At 51.9% G+C, this 27,500-nt stretch overlaps 1 protein-coding gene across 1 annotated transcript in view; it reads left to right on the forward strand.

Moving 5' to 3' along the window:
* LOC115127078 (receptor-type tyrosine-protein phosphatase mu-like) overlaps window positions 1-27,500 on the forward strand; it is a 531,907-nt gene that overhangs the window by 381,776 nt on the left and 122,631 nt on the right. Inside the window, exons 23-24 of the mRNA XM_065006102.1 lie at window positions 5,685-5,772; window positions 7,243-7,319. Of these exons, the coding sequence (XP_064862174.1) occupies window positions 5,685-5,772; window positions 7,243-7,319 (165 nt within the window). The remainder of the gene's footprint in view (window positions 1-5,684; window positions 5,773-7,242; window positions 7,320-27,500) is intronic.

A 27,500-nucleotide genomic window follows, 5' to 3' on the forward strand; every position in this document is an offset into this window, starting at 1 on the left:
TCCCTCTTTTCCTCCCTCTCTTTGTCTCCCTCTTTTCCTCCCCTCTCTTTGTCTCCCTTTTTCCTCCCTCTCTTTTCCTCCCTCTCCTTTGTCTCCCTCTTTTCATCCCTCTCTTTATCTCCCTCTCTTTTCCTCCCTCTTTTCCTCCCTCTCTTTATCTCCCTCTTTTCCTCCCTCTCTTTATCTCCCTCTTTTCCTCCCTCTCTTTGTCTCCCTCTCTTTGTCTCCCTGTTTTCCTCCCTCTCGTTGTCTCCCTCTTTTCCTCCCTCTCTTTGTCTCCCTCTTTTCCTCCCTCTCTTTTCCTCCCTCTCTTTGTCTCCCTCTCTTCCTCCCTCTCTTTTCCTCCCTCTCTTTGTCTCCCTCTTTTCCTCCCTCTCTTTTCCTCCCTCTCTTTGTCTCCCTCTTTTCATCCCTCTCTTTATCTCCCTCTTTTCCTCCCTCTCTTTATCTCCCTCTTTTCCTCCCTCTCTTTATCTCCCTCTTTTCCTCCCTCTCTTTATCTCCCTCTTTTCCTCCCTCTCTTTGTCTCCCTCTCTTTGTCTCCCTCTTTTCCTCCCTCTCTTTGTCTCCCTCTTTTCCTCCCTCTCTTTTCCTCCCTCTCTTCCTCCCTCTCTTTTCCTCCCTCTCTTTGTCTCCCTCTTTTCCTCCCTCTCTTTGTCTCCCTCTTTTCCTCCCTCTCTTTTCCTCCCTCTCTTTGTCTCCCTCTTTTCCTCCCTCTCTTTTCCTCCCTCTCTTTTCCTCGCTCTCTTTGTCTCCCTCTTTTCCTCCCTCTCTTTGTCTCCCTCTTTTCCTCCCTCTTTTCCTCCCTCTCTTTTCCTCCCTCTCTTTGTCTCCCTCTTTTCCTCCCTCTCTTTTCCTCCCTCTCTTTTCCTCCCTCTCTTTGTCTCCCTCTTTTCCTCCCTCTCTGTTCCTCCCTCTCTTTATCTCCCTCTTTTCCTCCCCCTCGTTGTCTCCCTCTTTTCCTCCCTCTCTTGTCTCCCTCTGTTCCTCCCTCTCTTTGTCTCCCTCTGTTCATCCCTCTCTTTATCTCCCTCTTTTCCTCCCTCTCTTTGTCTCCCTCTTTTCCTCCCTCTCTTTGTCTCCCTTTTTTCCTCCCTCTCTTTTCCTCCCTCTTTTCCTCCCTCTCTTTGTCTCCCTCTGTTCCTCCCTCTCTTTGTCTCCCTCTGTTCATCCCTCTCTTTATCTCCCTCTTTTCCTCCCTCTCTTTGTCTCCCTCTTTTCCTCCCTCTCTTTGTCTCCCTTTTTTCCTCCCTCTCTTTTCCTCCCTCTCCTTTGTCTCCCTCTTTTCATCCCTCTCTTTATCTCCCTCTCTTTTCCTCCCTCTTTTCCTCCCTCTCTTTATCTCCCTCTTTTCCTCCCTCTCTTTATCTCCCTCTTTTCCTCCCTCTCTTTGTCTCCCTCTCTTTGTCTCCCTGTTTTCCTCCCTCTCGTTGTCTCCCTCTTTTCCTCCCTCTCTTTGTCTCCCTCTTTTCCTCCCTCTCTTTTCCTCCCTCTCTTTGTCTCCCTCTCTTTATCTCCCTCTTTTCCTCCCTCTCTTTATCTCCCTCTTTTCCTCCCTCTCTTTATCTCCCTCTTTTCCTCCCTCTCCTTTCCTCCCTCTCTTTGTCTCCCTCTTTTCCTCCCTCTCTTTGTCTCCCTCTCTTCCTCCCTCTCTTTTCCTCCCTCTCTTTGTCTCCCTCTCTTTTCCTCCCTCTCTTTGTCTCCCTCTTTTCATCCCTCTCTTTTCCTCCCTCTTTTCCTCCCTCTCTTTGTCTCCCTCTTTTCCTCCCTCTCTTTTCCTCCCTCTCTTTGTCTCCCTCTCTTTAACTCCCTCTTTTCCTCCCCCTCGTTGTCTCCCTCTTTTCCTCCCTCTCTTTGTCTCCCTCTGTTATTTTCCTCCCTCTCTTTATCTCCCTCTTTTCCTCCCTCTCTTTGTCTCCTCTTTTCCTCCCTCTCTTTGTCTCCCTCTCTTTTCCTCCCTCTCTTTGTCTCCCTCTTTTCATCCCTCTCTTTTCCTCCCTCTTTTCCTCCCTCTCTTTGTCTCCCTCTTTTCCTCCCTCTCTTTTCCTCCCTCTCTCTTTGTCTCCCTCTCTTTAACTCCCTCTTTTCCTCCCCTCGTTGTCTCCCTCTTTTCCTCCCTCTCTTTGTCTCCCTCTGTTATTTTCCTCCCTCTCTTTATCTCCCTCTTTTCCTCCCTCTCTTTGTCTCCCTCTTTTCCTCCCTCTCTTTGTCTCCCTCTTTTCATCCCTCTCTTTATCTCCCTTTCTTTATCTCCCTCTTTGCCTCCCTCTCTTTATCTCCCCTCTTTTCCTCCCTCTCTTTATCTCACTCTTTTCCTCCCTCTCTTTATCTTCCTCTTTTCCTCCCTCTCTTTGTCTCCCTCTCTTTGTCTCCCTCTTTTCCTCCCTCTCTTTTCCTCTCTCTCTTTGTCTCCCTCTTTTCCTCCCTCTCTTTGTCTCCCTCTTTTCCTCCCTCTCTTTTCCTCCCTCTCTTTGTCTCCCTCTTTTCCTCCCTCTCTTTTCCTCCCTCTCTTTTCCTCCCTCTCTTTGTCTCCCTCTCTTTATCTCCCTTTTTTCCTCCCTCTCGTTGTCTCCCTCTTTTCCTCCCTCTCTTTGTCTCCCTCTTTTCCTCCCTCTCTTTGTCTCCCTCTGTTCCTCCCTCTCTTTGTCTCCCTCTGTTCCTCCCTCTCTTTGTCTCCCTCTGTTCCTCCCTCTCTTTGTCTCCCTCTGTTCCTCCCTCTCTTTTCCTCCCTCTCTTTTCCTCCCTCTCTTTGTCTCCCTCTCTTTGTCTCCCTCTTTTCCTCCCTCTCTTTTCCTCTCTCTCTTTGTCTCCCTCTTTTCCTCCCTCTCTTTGTCTCCCTCTTTTCCTCCCTCTCTTTTCCTCCCTCTCTTTGTCTCCCTCTTTTCCTCCCTCTCTTTTCCTCCCTCTCTTTTCCTCCCTCTCTTTGTCTCCCTCTCTTTATCTCCCTCTTTTCCTCCCTCTCGTTGTCTTCCTCTTTTCCTCCCTCTATTTGTCTCCCTCTGTTCTTTTCCTCCCTCTCTTTATCTCCCTTTTTTCCTCCCTCTCGTTGTCTTCCTCTTTTCCTCCCTCTCTTTGTCTCCCTCTTTTCCTCCCTCTCTTTGTCTCCCTCTTTTCCTCCCTCTCTTTATCTCCCTCTTTTCCTCCCTCTCTTTGTCTCCCTCTCTTTGTCTCCCTGTTTTCCTCCCTCTCGTTGTCTCCCTCTTTTCCTCCCTCTCTTTGTCTCCCTCTTTTCCTCCCTCTCTTTTCCTCCCTCTCTTTGTCTCCCTCTCTTTATCTCCCTCTTTTCCTCCCTCTCTTTATCTCCCTCTTTTCCTCCCTCTCTTTATCTCCCTCTTTTCCTCCCTCTCCTTTCCTCCCTCTCTTTGTCTCCCTCTTTTCCTCCCTCTCTTTGTCTCCCTCTCTTCCTCCCTCTCTTTTCCTCCCTCTCTTTGTCTCCCTCTCTTTTCCTCCCTCTCTTTGTCTCCCTCTTTTCATCCCTCTCTTTTCCTCCCTCTTTTCCTCCCTCTCTTTGTCTCCCTCTTTTCCTCCCTCTCTTTTCCTCCCTCTCTTTGTCTCCCTCTCTTTAACTCCCTCTTTTCCTCCCCCTCGTTGTCTCCCTCTTTTCCTCCCTCTCTTTGTCTCCCTCTGTTATTTTCCTCCCTCTCTTTATCTCCCTCTTTTCCTCCCTCTCTTTGTCTCCCTCTTTTCCTCCCTCTCTTTGTCTCCCTCTCTTTTCCTCCCTCTCTTTGTCTCCCTCTTTTCATCCCTCTCTTTTCCTCCCTCTTTTCCTCCCTCTCTTTGTCTCCCTCTTTTCCTCCCTCTCTTTTCCTCCCTCTCTTTGTCTCCCTCTCTTTAACTCCCTCTTTTCCTCCCCCTCGTTGTCTCCCTCTTTTCCTCCCTCTCTTTGTCTCCCTCTGTTATTTTCCTCCCTCTCTTTATCTCCCTCTTTTCCTCCCTCTCTTTGTCTCCCTCTTTTCCTCCCTCTCTTTGTCTCCCTCTTTTCATCCCTCTCTTTATCTCCCTTTCTTTATCTCCCTCTTTGCCTCCCTCTCTTTATCTCCCTCTTTTCCTCCCTCTCTTTATCTCACTCTTTTCCTCCCTCTCTTTATCTTCCTCTTTTCCTCCCTCTCTTTGTCTCCCTCTCTTTGTCTCCCTCTTTTCCTCCCTCTCTTTTCCTCTCTCTCTTTGTCTCCCTCTTTTCCTCCCTCTCTTTGTCTCCCTCTTTTCCTCCCTCTCTTTTCCTCCCTCTCTTTGTCTCCCTCTTTTCCTCCCTCTCTTTTCCTCCCTCTCTTTTCCTCCCTCTCTTTGTCTCCCTCTCTTTATCTCCCTTTTTTCCTCCCTCTCGTTGTCTCCCTCTTTTCCTCCCTCTCTTTGTCTCCCTCTTTTCCTCCCTCTCTTTGTCTCCCTCTTTTCCTCCCTCTCTTTGTCTCCCTCTGTTCCTCCCTCTCGTTGTCTCCCTCTTTTCCTCCCTCTCTTTGTCTCCCTCTTTTCCTCCCTCTCTTTGTCTCCCTCTGTTCCTCCCTCTCTTTGTCTCCCTCTGTTCCTCCCTCTCTTTGTCTCCCTCTGTTCCTCCCTCTCTTTGTCTCCCTCTGTTCCTCCCTCTCTTTTCCTCCCTCTCTTTTCCTCCCTCTCTTTGTCTCCCTCTCTTTGTCTCCCTCTTTTCCTCCCTCTCTTTTCCTCTCTCTCTTTGTCTCCCTCTTTTCCTCCCTCTCTTTGTCTCCCTCTTTTCCTCCCTCTCTTTTCCTCCCTCTCTTTGTCTCCCTCTTTTCCTCCCTCTCTTTTCCTCCCTCTCTTTTCCTCCCTCTCTTTGTCTCCCTCTCTTTATCTCCCTCTTTTCCTCCCTCTCGTTGTCTTCCTCTTTTCCTCCCTCTATTTGTCTCCCTCTGTTCTTTTCCTCCCTCTCTTTATCTCCCTTTTTTCCTCCCTCTCGTTGTCTTCATCTTTTCCTCCCTCTCTTTGTCTCCCTCTTTTCCTCCCTCTCTTTGTCTCCCTCTTTTCCTCCCTCTCTTTGTCTCCCTCTGTTCCTCCCTCTCGTTGTCTCCCTCTTTTCCTCCCTCTCTTTGTCTCCCTCTTTTCCTCCCTCTCTTTGTCTCCCTCTGTTCCTCCCTCTCTTTGTCTCCCTCTGTTCCTCCCTCTCTTTGTCTCCCTCTGTTCCTCCCTCTCTTTTCCTCCCTCTCTTTTCCTCCCTCTCTTTGTCTCCCTCTGTTCCTCCCTCTCTTTGTCTCCCTCTTTTCCTCCCTCTCATTATCTCCCTCTTTTCCTCCCTCTCTTTGTCTCCCTCTGTTCCTCCCTCTCTTTATCTCCCTCTTTTCCTCCATCTCTTTGTCTCCCTCTCTTTGTCTCCCTCTGTTCCTCCCTCTCTTTGTCTCCCTCTGTTCCTCCCTCTCTTTGTCTCCCTCTGTTCCTCCCTCTCTTTGTCTCCCTCTGTTCCTCCCTCTCTTTGTCTCCCTCTTTTTCCTCCCTCTCTTTGTCTCCCTCTTTTCCTCCCTCTCTTTTCCTCCCTCTTTTCCTCCCTCTTTTCCTCCCTCTCTTTGTCTCCCTCTTTTCCTCCCTCTCTTTTCCTCCCTCTTTTCCTCCCTCTCTTTTCCTCCCTCTCTTTTCCTCCCTCTTTTCCTCCCTCTCTTTGTCTCCCTCTTTTCCTCCCTCTCTTTGTCTCCCTCTTTTCCTCCCTCTCTTTGTCTCCCTCTTTTCCTCCCTCTCTTCAGAGCTTCTTTGAGGGGCAGTCAGCGCCGTGGGACTCCGCGAAGAAAGATGAGAACCGGATGAAGAACCGATATGGGAACATTATTGCGTGTGTGTATAAAGCATTATCTGATCAATAATCTATATTATAGACTGGTCTCTCTCTCCTCTCTGATCAATAATCTATATTATAGACTGGTCTCTCTCTCCTCTCTGATCAATAATCTATATTATAGACTGGTCTCTCTCTCCTCTCTGATCAATAATCTATATTATAGACTGGTCTCTCTCTCCTCTGATCAATAATCTATATTATATACTGGTCTCTCTCTCCTCTCTGATCAATAATCTATATTATAGACTGGTCTCTCTCTCCTCTCTGATCAATAATCTATATTATAGACTGGTCTCTCTCTCCTCTGATCAATAATCTATATTATAGACTGGTCTCTCTCTCCTCTCTGATCAATAATCTATATTATAGACTGGTCTCTCTCTCCTCTCTGATCATTAATCTATATTATAGACTGGTCTCTCTCTCCTCTCTGATCAATATGAATCTATATTATCGACTGGTCTCTATCCCCTCTCTGATCAATATGATGCTTTGTAAGTAGGAAAAGATGCAAAATCGGTAGTGTATCAAATACTTGTACTCTGTATATATATTGTATATATATATTATATGTATATTCTCCCTCTCCTCCTCCCACTCCTTTCTCGTCCTACATTTCTCCCTCTCCTTCTCCTCCTCCCACTCCTTTCTCGTCCTACATTTCTCCCTCTCCTTCTCCTCCCCCACTCCTTTCTCATCCTACATTTCTCCCTCTCCTTCTCCTCCCCCACTCCTTTCTCATCCTACATTTCTCCCTCTCCTTCTCCTCCTCCCACTCCTTTCTCATCCTACATTTCTCCCTCTCCTTCTCCTCCTCCCACTCCTTTCTCGTCCTACATTTCTCCCTCTCCTTCTCCTCCTCCCACTCCTTTCTCATCCTACATTTCTCCCTCTCCTTCTCCTCCCCCACTCCTTTCTCGTCCTACATTTCTCCCTCTTCTTCTCCTCCTCCCACTCCTTTCTCATCCTACATTTCTCCCTCTCCTTCTCTCTCCTCCCACTCCTTTCTCTTCCGATCTCTCTCCCTCTCCTTTCTCTTCCTACCTCTCAATTCAATTCAAGGGGCTTTATTGGCATGGGAAACATGTGTTAACATTGCCAAAGCAAGTGAGGTAGATAATATACAAAAGTGAAATAAACAATAAAAATTAACTCTCCCTCTCCTTCTCTCTCCCTCTTCCATATTTTTTCTCTTTCTAACTCTCTCTCTCCTCCCACTCCTCCTCCTTCTCTTTTCTCTTCCTACCTCTCCCTCTCCTCCTCCCTCTCCTCCCTACCCCACTTCCTACCCCTCTCTCCTCCCTCTCCTTTCTCTTCCTACCTCTCTCTCTTCATCCTCCCTCTCCTTTCTCTTCCTACCTTTCTCTCTCCTCCTCCTCCTCCCTCTTCTTCGTCTCTCTCTGTGTCCCTCCCTCCTTGATTAACGTGATTCATTCTGAACAGGTTCCTCTCCTCCTGTCTTCCAGATGATCACTCCCGAGTCAGACTTCAGCCCCTGGAGGGAGAGCAGAACTCTGATTACATTAATGCAAATTACGTTGATGTAAGTACACACACCAGCCAGCCAACACGCACACACACACACACACACACACACACACACACACACAACTAGCTACATGGACGCAAAGGTCATTGCGCTCATTCGCTGCCTTGGTCCCTCTCGAAGGGAGAAGGTGGCTGGCACGGGAGTCGTGAGGGGCCACACAAAGAGACAAACACACACACACACACACAAACACACAGAGACACAGACAGAACCACACACAGACACAGACAGACACACACACACACACACAAACACACACACACACACAGACACAGACCGACATTGGCCCTTATTTTAAACTTGTATGTCTTCCTTATTTGAATAAGAGATGGAGTGAATAAGAGATGGCCTGGACTGAGTAGAGGGGAGGCTAATGGGTTGCCGGGGGAAACTGAGGTTCTGGTGCTTTATGGTACGAACGGGACTTATACATGAAGCAGTGTTAGTGATAAGGAGAGACAGCTCCTGTGTAATTCAGAGACAACCATACAACATGAGAACATCAGAATGAATCTATTGGAGTAAGTTGGAGGTAACAGCGTAGTAAAGCGGGTGGATTAAGACGCTGGGCTGACAGTAGTTAGTACCTCTGTACTGTCTGTAATGACTCCTCTGATGTGTGTCCTGCTGTTGTACCTGAATGCCTAAGAGCACCTCTCCCCACCCATCCCCCCCTCCGTCCCCCCTCTCCCCCCTCCGTCTCCCCCTCTCCTCCGTTTCCCCTCCCTCTCTGTACCCCCTGTCCCCCCCTCCGTCTCTCCCTCCCTCTCTCTACCCCCCACCCCATCTCTCCTCCCTCTCTCTACCCCCCGTCTCTCCCCTCCCTCTACCCCCTGCCCCCTCCGTTTCCCCCTCCCTTCTCTACCCCCCACCCCATCTCTCCCCTCCCTCTCTCTACAACCCCCACCCCATCTCTCCCTCCCTCTCTCTACCCCCCGTCTCTCCCCTCCCTCTACCCCCCCCACCCCATCTCTCCCCTCCCTCTCTCTACCCCCCCAACCCATCTCTCCCTCCCTCTCTCTGCCCCCCCACCCCATCTCTCCCCTCCCTCTCTCTACCCCCCACCCCATCTCTCCCCTCCCTCTCTCTCTACCCCCCGTCTCTCCCTCCCTCTACCCCCACCCCATCTCTCCCCTCCCTCTCTCACCCCCTCCCCTCCGTCTCTCCCTCCCTCTCTCTACCCCCTGTCTCTCCCCTCCCTCTCTCTACCCCCACCCCATCTCTCCTCCTCTCTCTCTACCCCCCACCCCATCTCTCCCTCCTCTCTCTACCCCCCACCCCCATCTCTCCCTCCCTCTCTCTACCCCCCACCCCATCTCTCCCTCCTCTCTCTACCCCCCCCACCCCGTCTCTCCCTCCCTCTCTTTCCCCCCACCCCATCTCTCCCCTCCCTCTCTCTACCCCCACCCCATCTCTCCCCTCCCTCTCTCTACCCCCACCCCATCTCTCCCCTCTCTCTACCCCCGTCTCTCCCCTCTCTGCCCCCCATTATCTCTCCCCTCCCTCTCTCTACCCCGCCCCCTTCGTCTCTGCCTCCCTCTCTCTACCCCCCACCCCATCTCTCCCCTCACTCTCTCTACCCCCTCCGTCTCTCCCCTCTCTCTACCCCCACCCCATCTCTCCCCTCCCTCTCTCTACCCCCTCCGTCTCTCCTCTCTCTCTACCCCCACCCCATCTCTCCCCTCCCTCTCTCTACCCCGTCCCCCCTTCGTCTCTGGCCTTTAATGTGGTCATTTGTAATCTGTTGTTACGCCTTCAGACGTACATTCATAATACTTGGTGCTCACACACACACACACACACACACACACACACACACACACACACACACCCAACCAACCAACCTTTCCAAGCGTAAATTGATAATACAAGGTGGGCCAGCAGCGAATGTGGGGAACAGTCTGGTGAGAACATTAGCTTGTGGGGAACAGTCTGTTCGATGGGCGTTGAGGTCAGGGCTCAGCGCAGGCCAGTCAAAAACTTCCACAACGATCTCCGACAAACCATATCTGTATGGACCTCGCTTTGTGCACGGGGGCATTGTGATGCCGAAACAGGAAAGGGCCTTCCCCAAAGCTGTTGCCACAAAGTTGGAAGCACAGAATCATCTAGAATGTCATTGTATGCTGTAGCGTTAAGATTTCCCTTCACTGGAACTAAGGGGCCTAGTCTGAACCATGAAAAACAGCCCCAGACCATTATTCCTCATCCACCAAACTTTACAGTTGGCACTATGCATTCGGGCAGTAACATTCTCCTGGCATCCGCCAAACCCAGAATCATCCGTCGGATTGCAGATGGTGAAGCGTGATTCATCACTCCAGAGAACATGTTTCCACTTCTCCAGAGTCCAATGGCGGCGAGTTTGACACCACTCCACCCGACGCTTGGCGTTGCGCATGGTGATCTTAGGCTTGTGTGCAGCTGCTCGACCATGGAAACCCATTTCATGAAGCTCCCGACGAACAGTTATTGTGCTGACGTTGCTTCCAGAGGCAGTTTGGAACTCGGTAGTGAGTGTTGCAACCGAGGACAGACCATTTTTACATGCTACACCACTCTGTGGTCCCGTTCTGTGAACTTGGTGGCCTACCACTTCGCGGCTGAGCCGTTGTTGCTCTTAGATGTTTCCCCTGCACAATAACAGCACTTACAGTTGACCGGGGCAGATCTAGCAGGGCAGACATTTGACGAACTGACTTGTTGAAAAGGTGGCATCCTATCACGGTGCCATGTTGAAACTCACTGAGCTCTTCAGTAAGGCTATTCTACTTCCAATGTTTGTCTATGGAGATCGCATGGCTGTGTGCTCTATTTTATACACCTTATACTCTCTTATCCAGAGCCACTACAGTAGTGAGTCATTTAGCAGACTCTGATCCAGAGCCACTTACAGTAGTGAGTCATCTAGCAGACTCTCTTATCTAGAGCCACTACAGTAGTGAGTCATTTAGCAGACTCTCTTATCCAGAGCCACTACAGTAGTGAGTCATTTAACAGACTCTCTTATCCAGAGCCACTACAGTAGTGAGTCATTTAACAGACTCTCTGATCCAGAGCCACTACAGTAGTGAGTCATTTAACAGACTCTCTTATCCAGAGCCACTACAGTAGTGAGTCATTTAACAGACTCTCTGATCCAGAGCCACTACAATAGTGAGTCATTTAACAGACTCTCTGATCCACTACAGTAGTGAGTCATTTAACAGACTCTCTGATCCAGAGCCACTAACAGTAGTGAGTCATTTAACAGACTCTCTGATCCAGAGCCACTACAGTAGTGAGTCATTTAGCAGACTCTCTGCAGTGCCCTACCAACTGAGCCACACAGGACTAGAACTTAATTGGAATCTTTGTGGGAATGTTCTCGGGTTTGCTGGGGAGAGGTGTGTGTGTGTGTGTGTGTGTGTGTGTGTGTGTGTGTGTGTGTGTGTGTGTGTGTGTGTGTGTGTGTGTGTGTGTGTGTGTGTGTGTGTGTGTGTGTGTGTGTGTGTGTGTGTGTGTGTGCACCATTATCAGATAAGAATATATGCATATTAAATATTAGACCCTGGTTGAAAAGGATTTTCCTTTCCCCTGCCTGTCTGCTTACGGTATCGTAGGAAAAGTACTTCGCAGCAAGACGCACACACACACACACACACACACACACTCACACACACACTCACACACACACACTCACACTCACACACTCACTCACACACACACACACTCACTCACTCACTCACACACACACACTCACTCTCACACACTCACTCACACACTCACACTCACACACACACTCACACTCACACACTCACTCACACTCACACACACACACACACACTCACACACACACTCACTCACACACACACTCACACACTCCGCAGCAACACACAGATGGACAGATGGATAATGATGTTTCTCTGAAAGCCGCTCTAACAAGCCTGTCCTGACTAATCAACTCTTCTGTCTAGAACATCTCCATCAGGGTTAATTTGCCTTTGATTAGCACCCAGGAAGGTGTGGTTATGTCATGTTAAGGAATGACAGTACAGTCATTACCTACCTTCTACATCAATCTCAGCCCTGCCTTCTATATCACACAATATCGCTCACACACACGCACGCACGCACACACACACACACACACACACACACACACACACACACACACACACACACACACACTCTCACACACATCCTCTCTCTAATCCACTACTGTTAATCGCAGACTGACCAGTGTTAATCGCAGACTGACCAGTGTTACTCACAGACTGACGGGTGTTAATCGCAGACTGATGGTCATTAATCACAGACTGACGGGTGTTAATCGCAGACTGACCAGTGTTAATCACAGACTGACCAGTGTTAATCGCAGACTGACGGGTGTTAATCCCAGACTGATGGGTGTTAATCGCAGACTGATGGCCGTTAATCACAGACTGACCAGTGTTAATCGCAGACTGATGGGTGTTAATCCCAGACTGATGGGTGTTAATCCCAGACTGATTGGTGTTAATCCCAGACTAACCAGTGTTAATCCCAGACTGATGGGTGTTAATCCCAGACTGATGGGTGTTAATCCCAGACTGATGGGTGTTAATCCCAGACTGATGGGTGTTAATCCCAGACTGATTGGTGTTAATCCCAGACTGACCAGTGTTAATCCCAGACAGATGGGTGTTAATCCCAGACTGATGGGTGTTAATCCCAGACTGATGGGTGTTAATCCCAGACTGATGGGTGTTAATCCCAGACTGATTGGTGTTAATCCCAGACTGACCAGTGTTAATCCCAGACTGATGGGTGTTAATCCCATACTGATGTGTGTTAATCGCAGACTGACCAGTGTTAATCCCAGACTGATGGGTGTTAATCGCAGACTGACCAGTGTTAATCGCAGACTGACCAGTGTTGATCGCAGACTGACCAGTGTTGATCGCAGACTGACCAGTGTTGATCGCAGACTGACCAGTGTTAATCGCAGACTGATGGGTGTTAATCCCAGACTGATGGGTGTTAATCGCAGACTGACCAGTGTTAATCGCAGACTGACCAGTGTTGATCGCAGACTGACCAGTGTTGATCGCAGACTGACCAGTGTTGATCGCAGACTGACCAGTGTTAATCGCAGACTGACCAGTGTTGATCGCAGACTGACCAGTGTTGATCGCAGACTGACCAGTGTTGATCGCAGACTTGACCAGTGTTGATCGCAGACTGACCAGTGTTGATCGCAGACTGACCAGTGTTAATCGCAGACTGACCAGTGTTAATCGCAGACTGACCAGTGTTGATCGCAGACTGACCAGTGTTGATCGCAGACTGACCAGTGTTAATCGCAGACTGACCAGTGTTGATCGCAGACTGACCAGTGTTAATTGCAGACTGATGGTCATTAATCGCAGACTGACCAGTGTTAATCGCAGACTGACCAGTGTTAATCACAGACTGACCAGTGTTAATCGCAGACTGACGGGTGTTAATCCCAGACTGATGGTCATTAATCGCAGACTGACCAGTGTTAATCGCAGACTGACCAGTGTTAATCGCAGACTGACGGGTGTTAATCCCAGACTGATGGGTGTTAGTCCCAGACTGATGGTCATTAATCGCAGACTGACCAGTGTTAATCGCAGACTGATGGTCATTAATCACAGACTGACCAGTGTTAATCGCAGACTGACCAGTGTTACTCCCAGACTGATGGTCATTAATCGCAGACTGACCAGTGTTAATCCCAGACTGACAGGTGTTAATCCCAGACTGACGGGTGTTAATCCCAGACTAATGGGTGTTAATCGCAGACTGATGGGTGTTAATCCCAGACTGATGGGTGTTAATCGCAGACTGATGGGTGTTAATCGCAGACTGATGGGTGTTAATCCCAGACTGATGGGTGTTAATCGCAGACTGATGGGTGTTAATCCCAGACTGATGGGTGTTAATCCCAGACTGATTGGTGTTAATCCCAGACTAACCAGTGTTAATCCCAGACTGATGGGTGTTAATCCCAGACTGATGGGTGTTAATCCCAGACTGATGGGTGTTAATCCCAGACTGATGGGTGTTAATCCCAGACTGATGGGTGTTAATCCCAGACTGATTGGTGTTAATCCCAGACTGACCAGTGTTAATCCCAGACTGATGGGTGTTAATCCCATACTGATGTGTGTTAATCGCAGACTGACCAGTGTTAATCCCAGACTGATGGGTGTTAATCGCAGACTGACCAGTGTTAATCGCAGACTGACCAGTGTTGATCGCAGACTGACCAGTGTTGATCGCAGACTGACCAGTGTTGATCACAGACTGACCAGTGTTAATCCCATACTGATGTGTGTTAATCGCAGACTGACCAGTGTTAATCCCAGACTGATGGGTGTTAATCGCAGACTGACCAGTGTTAATCGCAGACTGACCAGTGTTGATCGCAGACTGACCAGTGTTGATCGCAGACTGACCAGTGTTGATCGCAGACTGACCAGTGTTGATCGCAGACTGACCAGTGTTAATCGCAGACTGACCAGTGTTAATCGCAGACTGACCAGTGTTGATCGCAGACTGACCAGTGTTGATCGCAGACTGACCAGTGTTGATCGCAGACTGACCAGTGTTGATCGCAGACTGACCAGTGTTAATCGCAGACTGACCAGTGTTGATCGCAGACTGACCAGTGTTAATCGCAGACTGATGGTCATTAATCGCAGACTGACCAGTGTTAATCGCAGACTGACCAGTGTTAATCACAGACTGACCAGTGTTAATTGCAGACTGACGGGTGTTAATCCCAGACTGATGGTCATTAATCGCAGACTGACCAGTGTTAATCGCAGACTGACCAGTGTTAATCGCAGACTGACGGGTGTTAATCCCAGACTAATGGGTGTTAATCGCAGACTGATGGGTGTTAATCCCAGACTAATGGGTGTTAATCGCAGACTGATGGGTGTTAATCCCAGACTGATGGGTGTTAATCCCAGACTGATGGGTGTTAATCGCAGACTGATGGGTGTTAATCCCAGACTGATGGGTGTTAATCCCAGACTGATGGGTGTTAATCACAGACTGATGGGTGTTAATCCCAGACTGACCAGTGTTAATCCCAGACTGATGGGTGTTAATCACAGACTGATGGGTGTTAATCACAGACTGATGGGTGTTAATCCCAGACTGACGGGTGTTAATCACAGACTGACGGGTGTTAATCGCAGACTGATGGGCATTAATCCCAGACTGATGGGCATTAATCCCAGACTGATGGGTGTTAATCGCAGACTGATGGGTGTTAATCCCAGACTGATGGTCATTAATTGCAGACTGACCAGTGTTAATCGCAGACTGATGGTCATTAATCGCAGACTGGCCAGTGTTAATCGCAGACTGATGGGTGTTAATCCCAGATTGATGGTCATTAATCGCAGACTGACCAGTGTTAATCGCAGACTGATGGGTGTTAATCCCAGACTGATGGGTGTTAATTCCAGACTGATGGGTGTTAATCCCAGACTGATGGGTGTTAATCGCAGACTGATGGGTGTTAATCCCAGACTGACGGGTGTTAATCCCAGACTGACGGGTGTTAATCGCAGACTGATGGGTGTTAATCCCAGACTGTCTCATTTTCTGCTTTATTCATGTTTTAATGTGACTTTAAATCGCTGACATTGGTTTTACAGTTTAAAAGGGACTTTTATGATGTTTCTCATGTCCTTGAGTATTTAGGAAAGTGCAAGTCCTCCTATCTATTTAAATAAATATTAGTAAATAATGTTGTTATTATGGGTTCTTGTTCAACCTCGCCTCTAATGCGATGGGTGAAACTGCTTATCTTTGACGAGGCGTTCGATGTCAGCTGGATGTCAAGATGACGCTAATCGCAGCTGGTTTTCCAGGTTTTAACAGATTCCGGTCAGTTTTGAGCAGAATCAAGTTTTTTTTGAAAGAGTCATTTGAGAATTGAGTCACTTGAGAATTGAGCGGAATCGAGAGACATTTGAGAATCGAGTCACTTGAGAATTGAGTGGAATCGAGAGACATTTGAGAATCGAGTCACTTGGGAATTGAGTGGAATCGAGAGTCATTTGAGAATTGAGTCACTTAAGAATTGAGCGGAATCGAGAGACATTTGAGAATCGAGTCACTTGGGAATTGAACGGAATCGAGAGACATTTGAGAATCGAGTCACTTGAGAATTGAGTGGAATCGAGAGTCATTTGAGAATTGAATCACTTAAGAATTGATCGGAATCGAGAGACATTTGAGAATTGAACGGAATCGAGAGACATTTGAGAATCGAGTCACTTGAGAATTGAGTGGAATCGAGAGTCATTTGAGAATTGAATCACTTAAGAATTGAGCGGAATCGAGAGACATTTGAGAATTGAGTGGAATCGAGAGTCATTTGAGAATTGAGTCACTTGAGAATTGAGTGGAATCAAGAGTCATTTGAGAAATGAGTCACTTGAGAATTGAGCGGAATCGAGAGACATTTTAGAATTGAGTCACTTGAGAATTGAGTGGAATCGAGACTCATTTGAGAATTGAGTCACTTGAGAATTGAGCAAAATCTAGTTTTTTTTTGCAAGAGTCATTTGAGAATTGAGTCACTTGAGAATTGAGCGGAATCGAGAGTAATTTAAGAATTGAGTCACTTGAGAATTGAGCAGAATCGAGAGTCATTTTGGAAAAGAACTGCTCACAGATGCACATTTAAGTGCATGTCTCCTCAGAACAGGAAATTGCTCGGGGCTAGCGTACATTTTTGTAGAATTCAAGGAGAGGGAGGTTGTTGTGCCTGACTTTGAGCTAGTCATTGCTTTGCAGCTCAATGTCATCTGCTAGTTCGACGTTAAACGGGATTTGAAAATATGTTCAACTTTAGGTGTTTACTTTTCACATCCTTTTAAACCTCTCGCAAAATAACTTGGCAAGCTTTCCACACTCACCCTCATTTTCCAACGTAATCTCAGGCTCTTGTCCTCAAAGGGTAGGAAAATGCGTTTACCCCTTTCTAGTGGGACTTGCCACAGCTTTCATTTCACTTCAAACTGTTTCACATGTGACAGCAGATCGCTGAGAATCTGGTTCGACCATTGGAGCTTTTTAAAAAAAATATATATTTTTGAAAAACGACATCTAGAGCTTTTTTTATTCAGTTGGGATTTTCAGTTTATTTTCGGGAATGTGAAATGTCAGAATAATAGTAGAGAGCATGATTTATTTCAGCTTTTATTTATTTCATCACATTCCCAGTGGGTCAGAAGTTTACATACAATCAATTAGCATTTGGTAGTATTGCCTTTAAATGGTTTAACTTGAGTCAAATGTTTCGGTTAGCCTTCCACAAGCTTCCCACAATAAGTTGGGGGAATTTTGGCCCACTCCTCCTGACAGAACTGGTGTAACTGAGTCAGGTTTGTAGGCCTCCTTGCTCACAAAAACTTTTCAGTTCTGCCCACATATTTTCTATAGGATTGAGGTCAGGGCTTTGTGATGGCCACTCCAATACATTAACTTTGTTGTCCTTAAGCCATTTTGCCACATCTTGGGGTCATTGCCCATTTAAGACCCATCTGTGACCAAGCTTTAACTTCCTGACTGATGTGTTGAGATGTTGCTTCAATATATCCACATCATTTTCCTACCTCATGAAGCCATCTATTTTGTGAAGTGCACCAGTCCCTCCTGCAGCAAAGAACCCCCACAACATGATGCTGCCACCCCTGTGCTTCACGGTTGGGATGGTGTTCTTCGGGTTGCAAGTCTCCCCCTTTTTCCTCCAAACATAACGATTGTCATAATGGCCAAGCAATTCTATTTTTGTTTCATCAGACCAGAGGACATTTCTCCAAAAAGTACGATGTTTGTCCCCATGTGCAGTTTCAGACCGTAGACTGGCTTTTTTTATGGCAGTTTTGGAGCAGTGTCTTCTTCCTTGCTGAGCAGCCTTTCAGGTTCTGTCGATTTAGGACTCGTTTTACTGTTCATATAGATACTTTTGAACCTGTTTCCTTCAGCATCTTCACAAGGTCCTTTGCTGCTGTTCTGGGATTGATTTGCAATTTTCTCACCAAAGTACGTTCATTTCTGGGAGACAGAATGCGTCTCCTTCCTGAGCGGTATGACGGCTGCGTGGTCCCCATTGTGTTTATACTTGAATACTATTATTTGTACATATGAACGTGGTACCTTCAGGTGTTTGGAAATTGCTCCCAAGGATGAACCAGACTTGTGGAGGTCTACAATTATTTTTCTGGGGTCTTTTTTGATTTTCCATGATGTCAAGCAAAGAGGCAGTGAGTTTGAAGGTGGGCCTTGAAATACATCCACAGGTACACCTCCAATTGACTCAAATTATGTCAATTAGCCTATCAGGAGCTTCTAAAGCCATGACATCATTTTCTGGAATTTTCCAAGCTGTTTAAAGGCACAGTCAATTTAGTGTAGTAAACTTCTGACTCACTGGAATTGTGATACAGTGAATTATAAGTGAAATAAACTGTCTGTAAAAAATTGTTGGACAATTGACTTGTGTCATGCACAAAGTAGATGTCCTAACCGACTTGCCAAAACTATAGTTTGTTAACAAGACATTTGTGGAGTGGTTGAAAAATGAGTTTTAATGACTCTAACGAATGTAAATTGTATGTAAACTTCCGAATTCAACTGTATCTCCTGAGAGAAGACAGGGACAAATACAATTTGAGGGATTAGGTTAGATTACAGTAATCCCTGAGAATGGCAGGTCTGTTGTGGAGATCAGTCCTGCTAGTAGCTAGATAGGTCTTAATGGGATCTAGTGGGAGAGGGAGAGGGGGAGAGTGGAGGGGGAGAGTGGCAGGGGAGAGAGGGGAGAGTGGTGGGGGAGAGTGGCAGGGGAGAGAGGGAGAGGGGGGAGTGGCTGGGGGATGGGGGTGGCAGGGGGAGAGAGGGAGAGGGGGAGAGTGGCGGGGGAGGGTGGTAGGGGGAGAGAGGAGAGGGAGGAGGGTGGTAGGGGAGAGAGGGAGAGGGAGGAGGGTGGTAGGGGGAGAGAGGGAGAGGGAGGAGGGTGGTAGGGGAGAGAGGGGAGAGGGGGAGAGTGGCGGGGGGGAGGGTGGTAGGGGGAGAGAGGGAGAGGGAGGAGGGTGGTAGGGGGAGAGGGAGAGGGGAGAGTGGCGGGGGAGGGTGGTAGGGAGAGAGAGGGAGAGGGAGGAGGGTGGTAGGGGGAGAGAGGGAGAGGGAGGAGGGTGGTAGGGGAGAGAGGAGAGGGGGAGAGTGGCTGGGGGATGGGGGGTGGCAGGGGAGAGAGGGAGAGGGGGGAGAGTGGCGGGGGAGGGTGGTAGGGGGAGAGAGGGAGAGGGAGGAGGGTGGTAGGGGAGAGAGGGAGAGGGAGGAGGGTGGTAGGGGAGAGAGGGAGAGGGAGGAGGGTGGTAGGGGGAGAGAGGGAGAGGGGGCATAGTGGCGGGGGGGAGAGAGGAATCTGGGGATTCTTGTTATCTATAGAGGTGTGGAGGAGTGTGGTAGGGGGAGAGAGGAATCTGGGGATTCTTGTTATCTATAGAGGTGTGGAGGAGTGTGGTAGGGGGAGAGAGGAATCTGGGGATTCTTGTTATCTATAGAGGTGTGGAGGAGTGTGGTAGGGGAGAGAGGGAGGAGGGTAGGGGGAGAGAGGGAGGAGTGTGGTAGGGGGAGAGAGGGAGGAGTGTGGTAGGGGAGAGAGGAGGAGTGTGGTAGGGGAGAGAGGGAGGAGTGTGGTAGGGGAGAGAGGGAGGAGTGTGGTAGGGGAGAGAGGGAGGAGTGTGGTAGGGGGAGAGAGGGAGAGGGAGGGAGGAGTGTGGTAGGGGGGAGAGGGAGGAGTGTGGTAGGGGGAGAGAGGGAGGAGGGTGGTAGGGGGAGAGAGGGAGGAGTGTGGTAGGGAGAGAGAGGGAGGAGTGTGGTAGGGGGAGAGAGGGAGGAGGGTGGTAGGGGAGAGAGGGAGGAGTGTGGTAGGGGGAGAGAGGGAGGAGGGTGGTAGGGGGAGAGAGGGAGGAGTGTGGTAGGGGGAGAGAGGGAGGAGTGTGGTAGGGGGAGAGAGGGAGGAGTGTGGTAGGGGAGAGGGAGGAGTGTGGTAGGGGGAGAGGGAGGAGTGTGGTAGGGGGAGAGAGGGAGGAGTGTGGTAGGGGAGAGGGAGGAGTGTGGTAGGGGAGGAGGGAGGAGTGTGGTAGGGGAGAGAGGGAGGAGTGTGGTAGGGGAGAGGGAGGAGTGTGGTAGGGGGAGAGGGAGGAGTGTGGTAGGGGGAGAGAGGGAGGAGTGTGGTAGGGGAGAGGGAGGAGTGTGGTAGGGGGAGAGAGGGAGGAGTGTGGTAGGGGAGAGGGAGGAGTGTGGTAGGGGAGAGGGAGGAGTGTGGTAGGGGGGGAGAGGGAGGAGTGTGGTAGGGGGAGAGGGAGGAGTGTGGTAGGGGAGAGAGGGAGGAGTGTGGTAGGGGGGAGAGGGAGGAGTGTGGTAGGGGGAGAGGGAGGAGTGTGGTAGGGGGAGAGGGAGGAGTGTGGTAGGGGGAGGAGTGTGGTAGGGGAGAGGAGGGAGGAGTGTGGTAGGGGAGGAGTGTGGTAGGGGGAGAGGGAGGAGTGTGGTAGGGGAGAGGGAGGAGTGTGGTAGGGAGGAGTGTGGTAGGGGGAGAGAGGGAGGAGTGTGGTAGGGGAGGAGTGTGGTAGGGGAGAGAGGGAGGAGTGTGGTAGGGGAGGAGTGTGGTAGGGGGAGAGGGAGGAGTGTGGTAGGGGAGGAGTGGGAGGGGAGTGTGGTAGGGGAGGAGTGTGGTAGGGGAGAGGGGAGGAGTGTGGTAGAGGGAGGAGTGTGGTAGGGGAGAGAGGGAGGAGTGTGGTAGGGGGAGGAGTGTGGTAGGGAGGAGGAGTGTGGTAGGGGGGAGAGTGGTAGGGAGGAGTGTGGTAGGGGGAGGGGAGTGTGGTAGGGGTAGAGGGGAGGAGTGTGGTAGGGGAGGAGTGTGGTAGGGGAGAGAGGGAGGAGTGTGGTAGGGGAGGAGTGTGGGGAGAGAGGAGGAGTGTGGTAGGGGAGAGGTGTGGTAGGGGGAGGGAGGAGTGTGGTAGGGGAGGGGAGGGAGGAGTGTGGTAGGGGAGGAGTGTGGTAGTGTGGTAGGGGGAGGAGTGTGGTAGGGGAGAGAGGGAGGAGTGTGGTAGGGGAGGAGTGTGGTAGGGGGAGAGAGGGAGGAGTGTGGTAGGGGGGAGTGTGGTAGTGTGGTAGGGGGAGGAGTGTGGTAGGGGAGGAGTGTGGGTAGTGTGGTAGGGGGAGGAGTGTGGTAGGGGGAGGGTGTGGTAGTGTGGTAGGGGGAGGGGTAGTGTGGTAGGGGGAGGAGTGTGGTAGGGGAGGAGGTGGTAGTGTGGTAGGGGAGGAGTGTGGTAGGGGAGGAGTGTGGTAGGGGAGAGAGTGGTAGGGTGTGTGGTAGGGGGAGGAGTGTGGTAGGGGGAGAGAGGGAGGAGTGTGGGGGGGAGGAGTGTGGTAGTGTGGTAGGGGGAGGAGTGTGGTAGGGGGGAGAGTGTGGTAGGGAGGAGTGTGGTAGTGGGAGGGGAGGAGTGTGGTAGGGGGAGAGAGGGAGGAGTGTGGTAGGGGGAGGAGTGTGGTAGTGTGGTAGGGGGAGGGAGTGTGGTAGGGAGGAGTGTGGTAGTGTGGTAGGGGGGAGGAGTGTGGTAGGGGGAGGAGTGTGGTAGTGTGGTAGGGGGAGGAGTGGTAGGGGAGGAGTGGTAGGGGGAGGAGTGTGGTAGTGGGTAGGGGGAGGAGTGGTAGGGGAGGAGTGTGGTAGGGGAGAGAGGGAGGAGTGTGGTAGGGGGAGGAGTGTGGTAGGGGGAGAGAGGGAGGAGTGTGGTAGGGGGAGGAGTGTGGTAGGGGGAGAGAGGGAGGAGTGTGGTAGGGGGAGGAGTGTGGTAGGGGGAGGGAGTGTGGTGGGGGAGGGAGGGTGGTAGGAGGAGTGTGGTAGGGGGAGGGTGTGGTAGTGTGGTAGGGGAGGAGTGTGGTAGGGGGAGGAGGGAGGAGTGTGGTAGGGGGAGGAGTGTGGTAGGTGGTAGAGAGGAGGGAGTGTGTGTAGGGGGAGGAGTGTGGTAGTGTGGTAGGGGGAGGGTAGTGTGGTAGGGGAGGAGTGTGGTAGTGTGGTAGGGGGTGGAGTGTGGTAGGGGAGGAGTGTGGTAGTGTGGTAGGGGGAGGAGTGTGGTAGGGGGAGGAGTGTGGTAGGGGGGGAGTGTGGTAGTGTGGTAGGGGGAGGAGTGTGGTAGGGGGAGGAGTGTGGTAGGGGGAGTGAGGGGAGGTGTGGTGTGGTAGGGGAGGAGTGTGGTAGGGGAGTGTGGTAGGGAGGAGTGTGGTAGGGGAGGAGTGTGGTAGTGTGGTAGTGGGTAGGGAGGTGTGTGGTAGGGGAGAGTAGAGGGAGGAGTGTGGTAGAGGGAGGAGTGTGGTAGGGGAGGGAGGAGTGTGAGGAGTGTGGTAGGGGGAGGAGTGTGGTAGTGTGGTAGGGGAGGAGTGTGGTAGGGGGAGGTGTGTGGTGTGGTAGGGGAGGAGTGTGGTAGTGTGGTAGGAGTGTGGTAGTGTGGTAGGGGGAGGAGTAGTGTGGGGGGAGGAGTGGTAGTGTGGGGGGGAGGAGTGTGGTAGTGTGGTAGGGGGAGGAGTGTGGTAGTGTGGTAGGGGGAGGTGGTAGTGTGGTAGGGGAGGAGTGTGGTAGTGTGGTAGGGGGTGTGGTAGTGTGGTAGGGGGAGGTGGTAGTGTGGTAGGGGGAGGAGTGTGGTAGTGTGGTAGGGGGAGGAGTGTGGTAGTGTGGTAGGGAGGTGTGGTAGTGTGGTAGGGGAGGAGTGTGGTAGTGTGGTAGGGGAGGAGTGTGGTAGTGTGGTAGGGGAGGAGTGTGGTAGTGTGGTAGGGGGAGGAGTGTGGTAGTGTGGTAGGGGGAGTGTGTGGTAGTGTGGTAGGGGGAGGAGTGTGGTAGTGTGGTAGGGGAGGAGTGTGGTAGTGTGGTAGGGGGAGGAGTGTGGTAGTGTGGTAGGGGAGGAGTGTGGTAGTGTGGTAGGGGAGGAGTGTGGTAGTGTGGTAGGGGGAGGAGTGTGGTAGTGTGGTAGGGGGAGGGAGTGTGGTAGTGTGGTAGGGGAGGAGTGTGGTAGTGTGGTAGGGGAGGAGTGTGGTAGTGTGGTAGGGGGAGGAGTGTGGTAGTGTGGTAGGGGAGGAGTGTGGTAGTGTGGTAGGGGGAGGAGTGTGGTAGTGTGGTAGGGGGAGGAGTGTGGTAGTGTGGTAGGGGGAGGAGTGTGGTAGTGTGGTAGGGGAGGGAGTGTGGTAGTGTGGTAGGGGGAGGAGTGTGGTAGTGTGGTAGGGGGAGGAGTGTGGTAGTGTGGTAGGGGAGGAGTGTGGTAGTGTGGTAGGGGAGGGAGTGTGGTAGTGTGGTAGGGGGTAGGGAGGTGTGGTAGTGTGGTAGGGGAGGAGTGGTGGTAGTGTGGTAGGGGGAGGAGTGTGGTAGTGTGGTAGGGGAGGAGTGTGGTAGGAGTGTGGTAGGGGGAGGAGTGTGGTAGTGGGTAGGGGTGGTAGTGTGGTAGTGTGGTAGGGGGAGGAGTGTGGTAGTGTGGTAGGGGAGGAGTGTGGTAGTGTGGTAGGGGGAGGAGTGTGGTAGTGTGGTAGGGGGAGGAGTGTGGTAGGGGAGGAGTGTGGTAGGGGAGGAGTGTGGTAGTGTGGTAGGGGAGGAGTGTGGTAGGGGGAGGAGTGTGGTAGGGGGAGGAGTGTGGTAGTGTGGTAGGGGAGGAGTGTGGTAGGGGAGGAGTGTGGTAGGGGAGGAGTGTGGTAGGGGAGGGAGTGTGGTAGGGGAGGTGTGGTAGGGGAGGAGTGTGGTAGGGGAGGAGTGTGGTAGGGGGAGTGAGTGTGGTAGGGGGAGGAGTGTGGTAGGGGGAGGAGTGTGGTAGGGGAGGAGTGTGGTAGGGGGAGTGTGGTAGGGGAGGAGTGTGGTAGGGAGAGTGTGGTAGGGGGAGGAGTGTGGTAGGGGGAGGAGTGTGGTAGGGGGAGGGTGTGGTAGGGAGGAGTGTGGTAGGGGGAGGAGTGTGGTAGGGGAGGAGTGTGGTAGGGGGGGAGGAGTGTGGTAGGGGAGGAGTGTGGTAGGGGGAGGTGTGGTGGGGAGGAGTGTGGTAGGGAGGAGTGTGGTAGGGGGAGGAGTGTGGTAGGGGAGGAGTGTGGTAGGGGGAGGAGTGTGGTAGGGGAGGAGTGTGGTAGGGGGAGGTGTGGTAGGTGTGGTAGTGTGGTAGGGAGGTGGTAGTGTGGTAGGGGGAGGTGGTAGTGTGGTAGTGGGGAGGAGTGTGGTAGGGGGAGGAGTGTGGTAGGGGAGGAGTGTGGTAGGGGGAGGAGTGTGGTAGTGGGAGTGTGGTAGTGTGGTAGGGGGAGGAGTGTGGTAGGGGGGGAGTGTGGTAGGGGAGGAGTGGTAGGGGGAGGTAGTGTGGTAGGGGGAGGAGTGTGGTAGGGGGAGGTAGTGTGGTAGGGGGAGGAGTGTGGTAGTGTGGTAGTGGGTAGTGTGGTAGGGAGGAGTGTGGTAGGGGGAGGAGTGTGGTAGGGGGGTGGAGTGTGGTAGGGGTAGTGTGGTAGGTGGTAGTGTGGTAGTGGGTAGTGTGGTAGTGTGGGGGAGGAGTGTGGTAGTGGGTAGTGTGGTAGTGTGGTAGGGGGAGGAGTGTGGTAGTGGGTAGTGTGGTAGTGTGGTAGTGTGGTAGTGTGGTAGTGTGGTAGGGGGAGGAGTGTGGTAGGGGGAGTGTGGTAGTGTGGTAGGGGGAGTGTGGTAGTGTGGTAGTGTGGTAGTGTAGGGGAGGAGTGTGGTAGTGGGGTGGTAGTGTGGTAGGGGAGGTAGTGTGGTAGTGTGGTAGTGTGGTAGGGGGAGGTGGTAGTGTGGTAGTGTGGTAGTGTGGTAGTGTGGTAGGGGGAGGTGGTAGTGTGGTAGTGTGGTAGGTGGTAGTGTGGTAGGGGGTGTGGTAGTGTGGTAGTGGGGAGTGGTAGTGTGGTAGTGTGGTAGGGGAGGAGTGTGGTAGTGTGGGTGGGTAGTGTGGTAGGGGGAGGAGTGTGGTAGTGTGGTAGTGTGGTAGGGGGAGGAGTGTGGTAGGGAGGAGTGTGGTAGGGGGAGGGAGTGTGGTAGGGGAGGTAGTGTGGTAGTGTGGTAGTGTGGTAGGGGGAGGAGTGTGGTAGGGGGAGGAGTGTGGTAGGTGGTAGTGTGGTAGTGTGGTAGGGGGAGGTGAGGTGTGGTAGGTAGTGTGGTAGGGTGGTAGTGGTGGGGAGGAGTGGGTAGTGTGGTAGTGTGGTAGGGGAGGAGTGTGGTAGGGGGTGTGGAGGGAGGGTGTGGTAGGGGAGGAGTGTGGTAGTGTGGTAGTGTGGTAGTGGGGGAGTGTGGTAGGGGGAGGAGTGTGGTAGGGGAGGAGTGTGGTAGTGTGGGGGAGGAGTGTGGTAGGGGTAGGTGGTAGTGTGGTAGTGTGGTAGTGTGGTGTGGTAGTGGGTAGTGGTAGTGTGGTAGGGGAGTGTGGTAGTGTGGTAGTGGGTAGTGTGGTAGTGGAGGTAGTGTGGTAGGGTGGTAGTGTGGTAGTGTGGTGTGTGGTAGTGTGGTAGGGGGAGGTGTGGTAGTGTGGTAGTGTGGTAGTGTGGTAGTGTGGTAGTGTGGTAGGGGGAGGTGTGTGGTAGGGGGAGTGTGGTAGTGTGGTAGGGGGGGAGGAGTGTGGTAGTGTGGTAGTGTGGTAGTGTGGTAGGGGGAGGAGTGTGGTAGGTGGTAGTGTGGTAGTGTGGTAGGGGGTGTGTGAGTAGTGTGGTAGGGGGGAGTGTGGTAGTGTGGTAGGGTGTGTGGTAGGGGAGTGTGGTAGTGTGGTAGTGTGGTAGTGTGGTAGGGTGGGGAGTGTGGTAGTGTGGTAGTGTGGTAGTGTGGTAGTGTGGTAGGGAGGAGTGTGGTAGTGTGGTAGTGTGGTAGGTGGTAGTGTGGTAGTGTGGTAGGGGAGGAGTGTGGTAGGGGGAGTGTGGTAGTGTGGTAGGGGGTGGTAGTGTGGTAGTGGGAGGAGTGTGGTAGGGGAGGTAGTGTGGTAGTGTGGTAGGGGGAGGGAGTGTGGTAGTGTGGGAGTGGTAGTGTGGTGGTAGTGTGGTAGTGTGGTAGTGTGGTAGTGGGGAGTGTGGTAGGGAGGGTGTGGTAGTGTGGTAGTGTGGTAGTGTGGTAGTGTAGGGGGAGGGTGTGGTAGGGGAGGAGTGTGGTAGGGGGAGGAGTGTGGTGGGGGAGGAGTGTGGTGGGGTGGTAGTGTGGTAGTGTGGTAGGGGGAGGAGTGTGGTAGTGTGGTAGTGTGGTAGTGTGGTAGTGGGAGGAGTGGTAGTGTGGTAGTGTGGTAGTGTGGTAGTGGGGAGGAGTGTGGTAGGGGGAGGAGTGTGGTAGGGGAGAGTGTGGTAGGAGGAGTGTGGTAGGGGGAGTGTGGTAGTGTGGGAGAGGGTGGTAGGGGAGGAGTGTGGTAGGGGGTAGGGGGTGGGAGAGAGTGTGGTAGGGGGAGGTGTGGTAGTGTGGTAGTGTGGTAGTGTGGGTAGTGTGGTAGGGGGAGGAGTGTGGTAGTGGGTAGTGTGGTAGTGTGGTAGTGGGTGGAGTGTGGTAGGGAGGAGTGTGGTAGGGGGAGGGTGTGGTAGTGTGGTAGTGGGTAGTGTGGTAGTGTGGTAGGGGGAGGGTGTGGTAGGGGGAGTGTGGTAGTGTGGTAGTGTGGAGGGGAGGTAGTGTGGTAGTGTGGTAGTGTGGTAGTGTGGTAGGGGAGTGTGGTAGTGTGGTAGTGTGGTAGTGTGGTAGTGTGGTAGTGTGGTAGGGGGAGGAGTGTGGTAGGGGGAGGGTGTGGTAGGGGAGGAGTGTGGTAGTGTGGTAGGGGGAGGAGTGTGGTAGGGGGAGGAGTGTGGTAGGGGTGGTGGGGGAGGAGTGTGGTAGGGGTAGTGTGGTAGGGGAGTGTGGTAGTGTGGTAGTGTGGTAGTGTGGTAGTGTGGTAGGTGGAGTGGGTAGGGGGAGGAGTGTGGTAGTGTGGTAGTGTGTGGTAGGGGGGAGGTGGTAGGTGGAGGTGGGTAGGGAGTAGTGTGGTAGGGGTAGTGTGGTAGTGTGGTAGTGTGGGTAGTGTGGTAGTGTGGTAGGGGGAGTGAGTGTGGTAGTGTGGTAGTGTGGTAGTGTGGTAGTGTGGTAGTGTGGTAGTGGGTAGTGTGGTAGTGTGGTAGTGTGGTAGTGGGAGGTAGTGTGGTAGTGTGGTAGTGTGGTAGTGTGGTAGTGTGGTAGTGTGGTAGTGTGGTAGGGGAGTGTGGTAGGGAGGTAGTGTGGTAGTGTGGTAGTGTGGTAGTGTGGTAGTGTGGTAGTGTGGTAGTGTGGTAGTGTGGTAGTGTGGTAGTGTGGTAGTGGGTAGTGTGGTAGTGTGGTAGTGTGGTAGTGTGGTAGTGTGGTAGTGTGGTAGTGTGGTAGTGTGGTAGTGTGGTAGTGTGGTAGTGTGGTAGTGTGGTAGTGTGTGGTAGGGTGTGGTAGTGTGGTAGGGGGAGGTAGTGTGGTAGTGTGGTAGTGTGGTAGTGTGGTAGTGTGGTAGTGTGGTAGTGGGTAGTGTGGTAGTGTGGTGTGGTAGTGTGGTAGTGTGGTAGTGTGGTAGTGTGGTAGTGTGGTAGGGGTAGTGTGGTAGTGTGGTAGTGTGGTAGTGTGGTAGTGTGGTAGTGTGGTAGTGTGGTAGTGTGGTAGTGTGGTAGTGTGGTAGTGTGGTAGTGTGGTAGTGTGGTAGTGTGGTAGTGTGGTAGTGTGGTAGTGTGGTAGGGGGAGGAGTGTGGTAGTGTGGTAGTGTGGTAGTGTGGTAGGGGGAGGAGTGTGGTAGTGTGGTAGTGTGGTAGTGTGGTAGTGTGGTAGTGTGGTAGTGTGGTAGTGTGGTAGTGTGGTAGTGTGTGGTAGGAGTGTGGTAGTGTGGTAGTGTGGTAGTGTGGTAGGGGAGGTGGTAGTGTGGTAGTGTGTGGTAGTGTGGTAGTGTGGTAGTGTGGTAGTGTGGTAGTGTGGTAGTGTGGTAGTGTGGTAGTGTGGTAGTGTGGTAGGGGGAGGAGTGTGGTAGTGTGGTAGTGTGGTAGTGTGGTAGGGGAGGTGGTGTGGTAGTGTGGTAGTGTGGTAGTGTGGTAGTGTGGTAGTGTGGTAGTGTGGTAGTGTGGTAGTGTGGTAGTGTGGTAGTGTGGTAGTGTGGTAGTGTGTGGTAGTGGGGTGGGTGTGGTAGTGTG

This window comes from Oncorhynchus nerka, linkage group LG20, assembly GCF_034236695.1.
Source record: "Oncorhynchus nerka isolate Pitt River linkage group LG20, Oner_Uvic_2.0, whole genome shotgun sequence".
Classification (NCBI taxonomy): Eukaryota; Metazoa; Chordata; class Actinopteri; order Salmoniformes; family Salmonidae; genus Oncorhynchus; species Oncorhynchus nerka.